The 13,662-nt window shown below is 34.5% G+C and overlaps 1 protein-coding gene across 1 annotated transcript; it reads right to left on the reverse strand.

The window, feature by feature from the left end:
* Positions 1 to 2,692: 2,692 nt before the first annotated feature.
* On the reverse strand, positions 2,693 to 4,987 carry LOC139862393 (eukaryotic translation initiation factor 4E-1-like). Its single transcript, XM_071850990.1, has 5 exons — positions 4,678 to 4,987; positions 3,320 to 3,485; positions 3,110 to 3,235; positions 2,917 to 2,982; positions 2,693 to 2,817 (listed from the first exon to the last, which is right to left on the reverse strand). Exons 1-5 carry the CDS (start codon positions 4,953 to 4,955, stop codon positions 2,767 to 2,769), a joined length of 687 nt encoding a protein of 228 aa, XP_071707091.1. The 5' UTR covers positions 4,956 to 4,987; the 3' UTR covers positions 2,693 to 2,766.
* Positions 4,988 to 13,662: the final 8,675 nt, after the last annotated feature.

Consider the following 13,662-nt stretch of genomic DNA (forward strand, 5'->3'; position numbering starts at 1 on the left):
TAATATGTTTCGTTTAAACAAACCCGAGATTTCACGGGTCATTTCACTAAAACATGTCATTAATATGTTTCGTTTAAACAAACCCGTGATTTTACAGGTCATTTCACTAGTTATAATTATAATTTTAATTATATTATAATAACTATAATAATAATTATTATAATTTTAATTTTAATGATAATAATAATAATCAAATCAAATAATAAAAAATATAATATAATTATAATCAAATTGATATAATAATAACTATAACTAATAAGTAATAATAATTTGGAAAATGATTTTTCTATGTAACTAATGGTAATTGTAATAGTAGTACATATATCGTCTTAATTATAATTATATAAATAGATAGATTAATTTATATTTTTATTTTTATTTTTATTTCTATTACACTGTTAAATTAGAGTTATTAAATCAAGAAGATATTGTTATGCATACGGATTCAACATCTCTTCCTATATCAATACCATGTGTGGGTGCAACACAAAAGATGCATCTCATTTGTATAATGCAATGAGATCAGTAAGTGTACCGCAACTTAACACTCAAATGGCTCTCACTACAACACTACATGATGAAGTGAAAATGCAGAGTACAATGAGTTCGAATAAGAGAGTTAACACAAGAGGATTTAATGACAAACTTGTGAAAAACTTGTGCCTCCACAGTGACCAATATTATACGTAATGACATAAATGTAAGTGGGCAACGATTCACACTAGAAGTGTTAAGTATAACTGAGTGTGAAGTGCAAATTATAATGAGGAAGTTAAACAAGACAAAGAAGTGGTGGTTGAAAAACAAGTTGACATTAACGAAATTGTACCACGCATTTCTGTGAACACCTTATGTGGAACTAAGGCATACCAAACAATGAGATGAGGTAAGGATGAAACAAGAACCAACTGAGGTATTGACAAACGATCCTTTAATCTCTCTCAAAAAGATTGTTTCAGATGAAAATGATGAAAATGTCATGGGTGACACTGAACCTTTTGATGTTATTGCTCCTAATGTGATGCCATTTTAGTCGAAATTTGACGTCATGATGGAAATGCCTATACAAAATACATTGTTTCAAGATACAAATGAATTCTATGATACTGATATTCTCATAAGCTCACTTTTAAATGGTACAGATGAACAACATGAGCTTATTCCGGCTATGGTAAGTACGAATTCATAAATGTAGCTGAGAATCAAGCTCATAATGTAAACATATAGTTGGTTAAGCAACATCATGTTGAGAGGCGTGATGATGATGTGGAAGTTGCAAGGATTAATAGTTATGGATGGGTTCCGCAACGCACTCGACTCATTCTTTGAGCAAAGTTAGTTCCGGTGTGTGAGTGTGGCATAATCAAGAGCTCCACTGATCATCACATGTGGAAGTTAATGATGCATATGTGGCCTAAATGGAAGACTAAACGGTATGCTCAAATGGCAATTTAATGGCACTATTACGAGTTTGCTCAATTGATATCACCTTTGTTTTTGATCGGGGAAAGCTTGCGATTAGTGTTAACATTACGTATGTTTTTGATCGCGGAAAGATTCGGTTTTACATGCTTGAGGAAAAGCACTGTTTGAAGGAGAAGAGATTGTCATGAACATTGAGAGGAAGCACAAGCCGTGAACGTGACCATTTAACCAATTTTTCTGCTCTATTATGAATAAGAACGTTTGAGTTCATTTGTCATTTAGCTTTCATTTGTTTTGTGTATGTATAGCACCAATGATACACATACCCGAACCTATCGTGTAGAGCATCACACGTGTTACTCACGTGTTAAAGTTATTAATTAAAACGAACAAAATGTGGCAGTTACCGCATACACAACAACCTTAAGAATGTTGAGCGCAGTCGAGGGCCAACATGCGCTGACAGAGGCCTATCGTGGAAGACAACAACATGCAGGCTACAGACAAGGCGAGAAGCAGGGCACGATCCCAACATTGTACGATCGACCGCTAGCGATATACTCCACAGAAGCGGCCAGAACAGGCATGTAGCAGACTCGATAGGATACTTTAACTTTTTGACAACTTTTACAGACAGAATAGTACGATCATAGTACGATCAGGGTCGAACATTGTCTTATCACGTGACACTTATGGACAAATATATTCAGACTATAAATAAAGGATCAACCTCTCGATGTAAGGGACTACTCGATCAGAAGAACACAAGATCTCACTTTCAACAATATCGGAAGTTATATATGCGCTACTAGATATACACTTCTCAACCCACGCTACCTGTCTAATAGCATTACTTACAGGTAGCATTCCTATAACGTAAATCCTAACAACACCCTTGAGCCATCAACCGGTTATCCCGACGATGGTGGGTCGACGTTTAACCACCCCTTCTGAGATCATCATCTCGTAACGGGATTATTCACAGTACTCCAGACCGGAGAGTTAAACTCGAAAGACCCTTAAATCCCTTCACTTTGTTGTCAATGATGACTCATAATCCCACGGTCACTTGATGTTCAAGTAATTTCAAGATTCAAAGATTTTAACCACTCGCGGTTGCTATTTAACCACAACAAAAATAATGACTGAAAAGCCCCCAAACTATTATAACAGCTGAAACCAACAATAGTATACAGAATACACTTCTTCAGAGATTAACACGGATTCAGAACTGAGTTTGTAAAGTACATTCATTCAACGATATAGTAAAAAAGGTTCTTGAACAACAGGTTACCAATAACCTAAATTGCACTTCATGCACTAAAAAAACACGGCCACAACTCAAATTGTGTATCTGTTCTTAGCACCTCGGTCAAAGTTTTTTGCATCTTCCTGCAACATAATAATGGCAGAATGTAATCAAAACAAAAATTACAACCAAATAAATATAAATATTCTATAAGAAAATGAGATCTGAAGATTATATTTTACATGAAATATGAAGCCTATGCTGTCATTGTAATCAAGAAACTCCTTCCACTGCTTCCCAATGCTCATCTGCAAACATAGCCAATATCATGTTGATAATAGCATCTAAAATGAATTTGCTTTATCTAAACATAAATGATATACAACATATCTTGAATTAAGTTATGGGTTAGTTATAATGATATAATAATAGTACCTGAGCACCCTCATTAGCAGCATTTTTGGTCCAAAGAGATATTTTCTCCTGTTTTGGTCTCACATTAACTACAGCTCCACATATATCATCTCCATGGTCAAACTGTTCTCCAATCATTGCTAGCAACTGTTTCACGTACGAAAATGGGTGAGAAAAATAGTATGATGTAGTAAGACGGATTAGAAGAAAAGGATAGAACTGGGCAAGTACCGTATACAGCCAACACGTATCAGATTTTCCCTTAGAAAAGGTCATGGTCCACTTTCCACCATTAGCACAGATAGGGTCCTCCCACTTGGGCTCGATTTTAGCCTTGAAGCAATAGATGTCAGCTCCATTAGCCAGCTTGCTTGGTCGGTGTATGTTGTTGTATAGGCTGCATTTTTTGGAAGGTTCAGTGGACAACATTCAAATTCATTTATAGAATAAAGTTGCAGCTTTGAACATAATCTATATAATATAATCTATTATTATAGAAACTACATCACTCTTCATTCATGATTAATGTACAAGTATCATCTTGAAAAAAGAAAAGACAGGTATGCAGAAGCTTGTTTACCCAATTCAGGTTATTAGTTGTAGGTTATTGTGGCCGTTTATTCCTAATTCATCTGAAAAAGAGATCAGGAAACAACTAATTTCATATAATTCACTAATATAGTAAAGTATTTGAAAATAGGGTTATGTTTATCTGAAAATTTCAACAAGTATGAACTAAATTTTTATATGTGTGATAAAGAGTGACAGCAACATACTAAGCTCTAAACATGAGTATCAAGAAACACTCATCATATCGAACTATCTTTAATATGTAAAGAAGTTAGACACGAGTACGATTACGTCAACTACGTGAATAATACAGCATACATATCTAAGAGCAATCACAACAAGGTTATCAAACCGCGTACCATCTTTAATATGATACTATGATATGCCACACTTAAACTTATGCCTGTAAATGATATAACCCCTCAATAAAACAAACAACAACTATCCCAATCTTCAGCAATTCAACTTATGGATGAACAACACCCAACTACGTCTTTCTTAACATATAGATCTATTCATGATCATGTAATGCAAACTCTTAAACAACTCGTTACGTTTTCAAATTATCATTTCTTGAAACAATGGCTAATAACAGACATCAGCGTCTTTACACGATTATAGAAGTTAGATAAAACTATCACACCAATCCATACAGAGATAATTCTAGTTCGTGAAACCCTAACTCAAGAACTGAGTTCTACTAACTTCATTTCCATTTCAATCTTTCTTGATTATAATATCACTGTAGCATTTATAATATTTAAAAAAGAATTGAAATCAAATCAAATCAAATCAAATATATCAATTCAATTAAAAGAAAAAGAAACTCTGTCGAAACCCTAATTCTACAACTCAAGAAAAATAACCAAATCCAGTTTCAATTTTATATCCTATCGCTAGCATAGCACAATTAATCGAATCAATAACACAAATCGAAATCTATAAATATACGCATAATTATAATTATAATTATAATTATAATTATGTATATACATATACATATACAAATATAATTATACCTCCAGAAATCTTCAACAGTTGAGAAAGTGTAGATAGGTCGAATGGAACTACCCCAAGCAACTTGTTTAGATTTAGCACTTGGATTATCAAACCAAAATGTCCATGGATGCTCGAGTTGATGCTGCACGACGGCGGTACTAGGTCGGGAAGATGACGACGACAGTGTATCGCCGTCGATTATTTCACCTTCTTCCAGCAGTTCATCTTCTTCTCCGTCCGATCGAACTGTCTTAATTTGTCTCTGTTCTTCTGATTTCATCATCACTTCTTCCACCATTTTTCGCTTGATTTGGGGATTTTTTTTTTTTTTTTTTTTTTTTTGGGATGTAGAATGTGTGCGTGTGTGTATAAAGGAAGTTGTATACTTGTTTTATCTTACGGTTTGGATGGGCTTTGTTGGTTCACGACTCGGCCCAGTATGAACCTCATAGTGGGCCCGATAGTGAGCCCAAATCTTAAATAATCAATTTTCCTTTTCTTTCTTTTTTAATAAAAGGGTAAAAATGTAAAATTATCGGGGTTTTTTTTAAAAGCAAGTTAGTTATATATCAAAATGTAAAATGTAAAATATAAATGTGAATGTAGATTACAATACAACATCGGGATATGTATTAGGATGTACTGGAATTACTTACAAACATTTAATTCACTATATGGATTACCACATTCCGACTTTATTTAAAGATTGAAATGTATGAACCTGACTTTAACAACCATTGGTGATATCGGTTGTCATTTTTTTTATTCTTCTAAATACTCACTCGAAAATGTTGACTTGAATTTCGTTAATCATGATGGAACTACTCCACTCATTTTATTTATACACTTTTTGATTTTCACGTTTTCAAATCATATACACAAATGTTCATTCGATCGCTTGCCCCATATTTTGAACAATTATCGATTTAATCTGTCTATCAGATCTATTAAAACCTTCCCATATGCTAAAGTTCTCAGATCTTTTAAAGCCGTATCGTATTCATACTTTATCTTACATCTCCATTACGTGTTTGCAAAAGATTAGTTGTTAGTGCATGAACGGAAGTCCCGAGTTCATTATAGCGTATTTGTGTTTGTTAAGACTATGTAAGTACTTGGACAATCGATTGTTGGTAGTTAACGTTTATTTATTGCGTCTATGATCGATTGTATGCATTTAAGGTTGGATTACTTACTGTCTGTGTAACCACACGGATGCACGTTGCATCCGTACGGGTACAAGTGCAACCGCACAATAACACGTGCAGACCTTATATAATAAAAGTTTTGGGTTCATTGTTAGGGTCACGGACCTAAACACCTCTCTAGCCGTGAATTCAATTGTTTGCAGGTCTAGCACGTTGGTTTACTGATCTATTGCGTATTAAAGTCGTTTTAATCATTAGATCGTAAGTTTATTGAGTAGCTTTGATATTAAACCCAATATCAAGTTATTCTGCACTCGATGTTGAAGATTAGACCGATTAATACCGTTTAATCGTTCGTATAAGTGGTATTAAAGCTTTTTGCTATTAATCGATCGGATTTAGTGTCAAAATTGTGTTTGAGTTTTTGGTGGTTTTGAAAGAAATCATCAACGCTTGAATTTTTCACGTTAAATCTGTATTTTTTTTAAACCAGTGTGTTATAAAGATCATAATTGGTGTTTTGAACGTAAAACAGTAAGCTTTCTTTTACCCTAATTAAAGTGCTAATTCAAATTCTACCCTAAACCCTAGTTTTGATGTAGTTTCCGTACGGATACATCACCCGAATACCACACCCGTACGGATACACCATTGCATCCGTGTTATTTTGAATCTGTGACATACAACCGTGAATATTTATATCCGTGTATTGCAACCGTATCAATCCTTGTAACCGTACGGATACACCTTGCATTCGTACAAGTTTCACCCGGATACACCTTGCATCTGTGTGACATTACATCCGTGTATTGCATCCGTGTTAGTCTTGCATCCGTGTTCCATGTTAGTCTTGCATCCGTGTTAATTTAGTGCAACCGTGTACTTTAACCGCACGGATACAATGTCAGAATCAACTGAATTCTCTGAAACTCAATCAGCTTTAGTCGGGGCATCCTCCTCTGGTCTCCATAAACTTTTACAGACTGAAAATTTTATTGGGAGTTTGACTAGGGTTCCTAGACTTGAATCTTTAGACGATGATGTCGAATGGAAACCTAAATTCCTTATTTCACTTAATGGTATCGACACTCACATGTTCAACTTTTAAAAGAAGAATACAAATTCCCTGTGAAAACAGCTGGTGAACTAAAGATAGTGTTAGAGCTTAATGCTGCTGAGAGAGACTTATAGTCTTGAATGCAAGACCTACAACCATCTAACCCAGGCTCTCTCAAAAGAGGTTTTTTACCAATTTGAGACACATAAAACATCGTATGGTGTATGGAATGCTATTGAGAGTGAAGTTAAGGGTAGTGTTGAATATTAGAAGACTTTACTTTTGGATTCGATTTAGGATTGGGTAGTGTTTTCCCAATCACCATGCTCGGTCCTATGTCGGAGTTAAACGCTTTGGGTTGAAAGTGTCTTTTGGTCGTGTTAAACGGGTCGTGGGTTGTTATGCCCATTTTGACACCTAACTTATGTAATGTATACATTAAAGTTGTTTAAACTTGTCGGGTATTGAAAATGTTTTCTAAACATATTCATGGCGTCGTTGTTATCAATATTTATGCGTTATATAAAAGAAATTTTTTTTCTGGCCGGTATAATAACGGGTTGGATCGTTTCAATTTCTTTGGGTTTTTTAGTTTTAACGAAAATGAAACTGAATCCACTTTTTGGTCGGTTTTACTTTCAGTTTCGAAATTGATTTTGATTTCAGTTGTTCCTCCAAATTTATTAAATCGAATAAACTACATAAATTGAAATAGAATCAATAAACTGAAAACTGAATCAATAAACATCTTACTTTATTTAAAGAGCGTTAATTATATATATATATATATATATATATATATATATATATATATATATATATATATATATATATATATATATATATATATATATATATATATATATCAATTGGAGAAAATTTAGGAGTGACGTTCAAATTGTGTAATTCTAAGTAATTTTACATTACAAGGCTTTTTTACCTTTTTTTATTAAGATCAAATACAATTCTATAGTTTGCAAGGAATAAAATGAAACAAAATTTTGTTTTATTTATCTTTGTCTATGTTGTCTGTACATATAATCAAGGTTGCAAAATTTTGCTATTTAGAGATTAATCGGTTGAGACTTTGAAGGAGTAATAAGTAATTCGAGGATTAATTGTGAATTAATCGGATTGTAGTTTATACATATAAATATTAAATATAAAAATTATATATATATATATATATATATATATATATATATATATATATATATATATATATATATATATATATATATATATATATATAGGGGTAGGATCAATAAGGGAAGTAACCAATCGGGGGGAAGTAATTTTTTTTTTCTTCGTTTTTTTGGAATTTATTTTTCAGGCATCAAGATCACACGAAAATATGAACATTTAAAAAAGACACTTCGTGATGAATGTTATTATTTAGGCGGGAAAACGATCGACAAAAATAACATTCAAGATAATATTGATCCTGAAGAATGTTAACGTTTTCTTTTTTCATGTTTTGTGAAGTACTTTTTGTCAAAATTTAGCCCGATTTAGAGTTTAGGGTTTAGCCCTAAACCCAAAACTCAAAACCCTAAACCATAAACCCTAAACCCTAAACTCTAAATCGTTCGTGTTAAAAACTCAATCTAAAGTCCTAAATCTAAACCATAAACCCTAAACCCTAAATTTCTAAACCCTAATATCTAAACCCTAATATCTAAAACCTCAAAATACGCTCGAAAAACACGATAATTATTATATATTAATTCTTCGAGCGTTTTCCAGCCAAAATAAAAACATTTATCACAAAGTGTCTTTATTAAATATTCACATATTCATCCAATCTATAATGTTCGTGAACAAAATTTTTCCAAAAGACGAACAAAAATTGCTTCCCCCCGCTTCTCCTAATTGATTACTTCCCCTTTGATCACAAGACATTAATCAGAAAAATGAAGACTCGAAAAAACAAAAACAAACATAGGCAACGAAGCCAAAACAACACAAAAACCACTAAAACACGCACACCAACACTACAACAAACACAACCGACCCACACAAATACAAATAACTATACAACATGAGCTCAATGAAACTAACAAACTAACAAATAAACTTAACCATCAAACTTAGACCTTCGAACCACCACCCCCTTTACCTTTTTACCCTCTTTTTGCTTCGGAAGCGTCTTCGACCCAATCAATTTGCCTTCCACCCTAACCAAACCTTCAATACCTTTTACCGCCTCTTCAAAAAAACTATACCTCTATCCGACACACCACCCTCACCCGACCCGACATCCGAAATAGGACCCAACCCTGGCCCAAAACCAGGCCCATCACCTTACCCAGGCCCACCAAATATTTTTCCAGTCAAATTATCCACACGACATGTTTTCAATTCGTCCATCTTGCTACTCGACTGACCATCATCATAACCTACAAGCACCGGAACAAGACCCGAACCACTCTTCCCATTCACCTTTTCTTGAAAGCCTAAACCCCCACCACTATCACTTGAACTTAAACAACGATCCCGTTTACGCTTTCAAAGAACTTGAAAATCTAAATCCGCTTAAACCTTATCTAAAGAAAATGTAATCGAAGAAGGTGTAACAAATCCAGACCCCGACTTAAGATCATTCAATTTAACATTACCCGCCTTAGTACCTGTAATAACTGGAAAAGAAAAATCAAATTCCTCCTCAACACTAACAAAACCTCCATCCCCATTACCTCCAACCAAATCCTCTCCACAATTAACAGAAACACCTGTTTGAACCCCTGCTTGAAGATTACACCCCCCAACATCAACTCCTTCAAAACAGAATCATTAACAACCTGTACAAAACCAGCAGAAAATGAAGCCGCCTGTATTCTTTCTACGAACGATACATCGGATACCTCGTTAACCCAAATTTGACCATTAACCAAAGTGTCGGGAAATCAAAGACTCCGAAACAAGCTCGTGAATGTGTTTAACTTGAGTAGTTTCAACAAACACAAAACCATAACTTAACAAATCAGACGAAGAATTCTCCACTTTCACAATCGAAACAACTCTACTAGCAATACCTCTAATATTATCAATGGAAACAAACTTCGTTCAAAAAACCCCTTAACTGCACCCAAACGTACCTGAAAAAGGCATCAGCCTTTAGAGAGAATGGAACCACCAAATCAAAACCAGAAACATGACCTTCTGCATGAACATTGGAGTATGAAGCTGCATCAACACACTTAATCACCCCTGCAAGCGCCCCCAATTTTCTAAAATTCAAAATCTTAGCTTTACAAGTAGTCACGAAAGCCTTTACTTTGTCTTCCACCAAAGGAGACGAATCGACTCAGAGAACACACCGGTCCAAACAAAAAAAACTTGACGGTTCGGTGTAAGAGTGACCGGAGAACTTGAATAACCGCCACGATTGGAAGAACCACCACCATGTCTACATGGCCGCCCAATAAAGATGTAATAACCCGTCTTTTTCCGTTTACTTTTCGTTTAATTATTTAAAGTCCGTTATTTAATTATAACATCTCCCGTTTACTCTAGCGTATTTGTTGAGTCCCCAAAATAATTAAGGATTTAATTATGACAAAACTGTAATTTATTTGCACTTAAATATTATGTGCAGCCAGCACAAGGTTGTTTATGTATAGACAGCAAATATTGCTGTGTCTAGTGTCTAGTATGCTGCCTAGTCTACCAGCACAAGGTAGAATGTATTCTTCGAATCAGCACAGGATGAGTACCCAGCAATTCAAGAATATCAAGTGACTCAGCATAAGAAGAACCAGTAAACCTGGTAAGCAGCATACAACACAAGACAACCATGCTCCATTACAAGCATGGTGGTTTCTTAAGTGGTCCACATCAATTGTACTATTCAACAGAAGTCAAAGACAAAGTTGAACAGGAAAGGACACGCGTCGGCGGCTGACAAGTGACCTTACAAGACCACGTGGAAATGCAGAAGTTTAACACATGTGGGGATGTCAAACCCTATGGATCCATATCTAAGATTCGCGTTCACCGGTTCAAAGACCAATGACTAAACGTTACCGAGCTAAGGGGAAAGTTTATGCAGTTGTATAACCCACACATATATAAAGTTTAAGTACTCATGCCTAGTATGTAAAACGTAAAATGCGCATGTATTCTCAGTTCCCAAAATAGTTAAAGTAAAAAGGGATGCTATAACTCACAGTGAAAAGTAGTAAAGTCGATACGCGGTAGGTAATCAAGTAAGTTGGTCCGAAAGGTCCTTAACCTAAGTCAAAAGTTACTAAGTCAGTAAATCGTTCCCAAAGGTTTAAATGTATGTAAATTAGGTCTTAAGTATCATCATGATTCATCATTAATCAAAAAGTGTAAAGTAAGTTTCAATCAAGAATAGAGTTTGAAATAAAGTCTGATTTCGTTCAGTCACCACAACCTCTATACAAACTGAAATGAGGTGAGACCAGTGGCCATGGCTCCGTATATGAGTCCCCTAGAGGCTGACCAATTTCCATAACCAAACACGTCTTCATTTGACCGCGGCGATGGTTTAAGTGCGAGTATGTCAGAAATTTCAGCACAACGTTAAAAGGGTGCAGTGACTTTCGGAAGGCCATAAATCCTAAACCGTAACTTGGATTAAGACGAGGCCTAAACGGAAAATCATCTACTCGAACCGAACTAGTTGGAAATAAACTTTTCCAATAGCCCAGATTAATGATCAGACCCGGAAAACAGTAGGTAAGGTGCTCCGGTGGGTTCTTGGTGCTCGATGCTCATCACGGTTCTCATCCTTGATGCTTATAGCTTCAAGTGTACAACTTGTTGATGTGTTTGTATCATCTTTACCAAGTTTTGACCATCATAACACTAGTGTATGTCTAAGATATGCAGCACAACTCATTGAAGGGTTGTAAGTAGTTTGATGAACCAAAGTTACATCAAGATCTTAGATCCGACACATACATGAGTTCTAATAGTAATATTAAGCTACAAACTTGAAAGTAAACTAAGTAAACAAGATCTTAAGTTATAGAACTTAGTTCTTAGTTAGATCTTGAAGATCCTAGACTAAAAAGTCTAGATCTAGTGTTCTTAAATTAAACCCTAAGTTATAGAACTTGGATCTTAGCTTTAATGAAACCATAAGTCATGAAACTTAGGTTTTAATCTTGTAGAATGTATGTAAGCTTATAAGCTCTTATTTAAAACAAAATTAGAAGACCATAAGCTATAGAAACTTAGATCTAACATAAGTGTACAAAGTTATAACTAGAAAGTTATACTTCCATGTTCTTGAACTTACAAAGTTTAACTTTAGTTTCAAGAAATATGAGATCAAGTTTAACTAGTAATACTTGACCAAATTAACAACATCACAACTTTAAAGTACTTACAAAAAAAAGAAATAAACTAAAGTTACAAGTATTATGTTCATGTTTGTTTCATACTTAAGAAGTTTCAAATCAAAGTTTGGATCTTAGGAAAGTAAACTTTAAGTCTACAAAACATGAACACAAGTAAGCTCTCAAGGCTTATGAGTTTTAAATCTTTAAAACATTTAAGTGTAGAACCATAAGTTATAGAAACTTAGATCCTTGTTCTTGTTTTCTCATCAAACAAAGATGGAAGTAACAAGATTTATGAAGATACAAGCTAGAGAACTTGATCTTTAACAATAACAAACAATAAGTAACAAGTAAATGATGATGATATGTTTCGGTTTTCTTCAAAGGAAAAAGGAAGAAAGAAAAGATATAATGCTTACAAATTTTAGAGAGGAAGTTGAGAGGAAATGAGTGTAAGTATGTATGTGTAAAAGTGAGGTTCAATACTAGTGTATATGTAACAAAAATTGAAAAAAAAAAGAACTCCCCATCACCTAGCCAAAAGCCGTCAGTTTCAAGGGCTCAAAGGGGAAGGTCAAGTTTCTACTTTCAAGTATTGGGAGATGGTGTAAGCTCAAAATGGATTAAAGTTAAATTGCATGGGAAAGAGGTGTAAGCATGCTTGTGAGAAGTCTCCTCATTCACTAATTAATCTAGTTTAAGTCTTAATAATTCACTAGCTTAATGATGGGCTAACTAGTCCATTAAGAAAGTAGGGTGGGCTTCCAAGTCCATGTCCATTGATAAAGGCCCAAGTCCAAGTATGTAACAATTAAATAAATAAGGCCCAAGTAATTAACTACTTGCATTAGTTAATTAAAAATAATTAATAATAATTAATTATGAATATAAATAATATTCGAAATATTATTCGTGAAAAGTACGTGTGTCACAAAGACAAGTCGGGATATGTAAAGTCAAATACGGTAACAAGTAAATGTATAAAAATACATTTATTAACACGCAAGTATTAATAATAAAAATTAATAAATATAAGTCGAAAAATCCAGGGTCGTTACATTACCCACCTGTTAAAGAAAATTTCGTCCCTAAATTTTAAGCTGAGGGAGATGGAGGAGTTGGGAAAAGGTGAGGATACTTCTGCATCATTTGATCCTCTCGTTCCCAGGTAAACTCAGGTACTCGTTTGGTATTCCATCGGAATCGGACGATCGGAATCCTGTTGTGTTTCAAAGTTTTGACCTCACGGTCCATAATTTCGACAGGCTCTTCTACGAAGTGGAGTTTGTCATCAATTGTAAGTTCCTCCAATGGTATGACATGTTCCGGTTCAGCAAGACACTTCTTCAAATTCGATACATGAAAGGTAGGATGAACTGAGCTCAATTGAGTCGGAAGATCCAAATAGTAAGCAACGGGTTCAACACGTTCCAAGATTTCAAAAGGACCAATATATCGCGGGTTGAGCTTCCCACGTTTTCCAAAACG

This window comes from Rutidosis leptorrhynchoides, chromosome 8 (assembly GCF_046630445.1).
Source record: "Rutidosis leptorrhynchoides isolate AG116_Rl617_1_P2 chromosome 8, CSIRO_AGI_Rlap_v1, whole genome shotgun sequence".
NCBI classification, from domain to species: Eukaryota; Viridiplantae; Streptophyta; class Magnoliopsida; order Asterales; family Asteraceae; genus Rutidosis; species Rutidosis leptorrhynchoides.

Bases quoted from the DNA above. Each gene is read 5' to 3' on its own strand.
- LOC139862393 (XM_071850990.1), bottom strand. From the start codon at position 4,955: ATGGTGGAAGAAGTGATGATGAAATCAGAAGAACAGAGACAAATTAAG. The intron at 3,236-3,319 runs GTACTTGCCCAG...TACGTGAAACAG, and splicing joins ATACGTGTTGGCTGTATACG to TTGCTAGCAATGATTGGAGA. The intron at 2,983-3,109 runs GTACTATTATTA...CTATGTTTGCAG, and splicing joins CTGCTAATGAGGGTGCTCAG to ATGAGCATTGGGAAGCAGTG.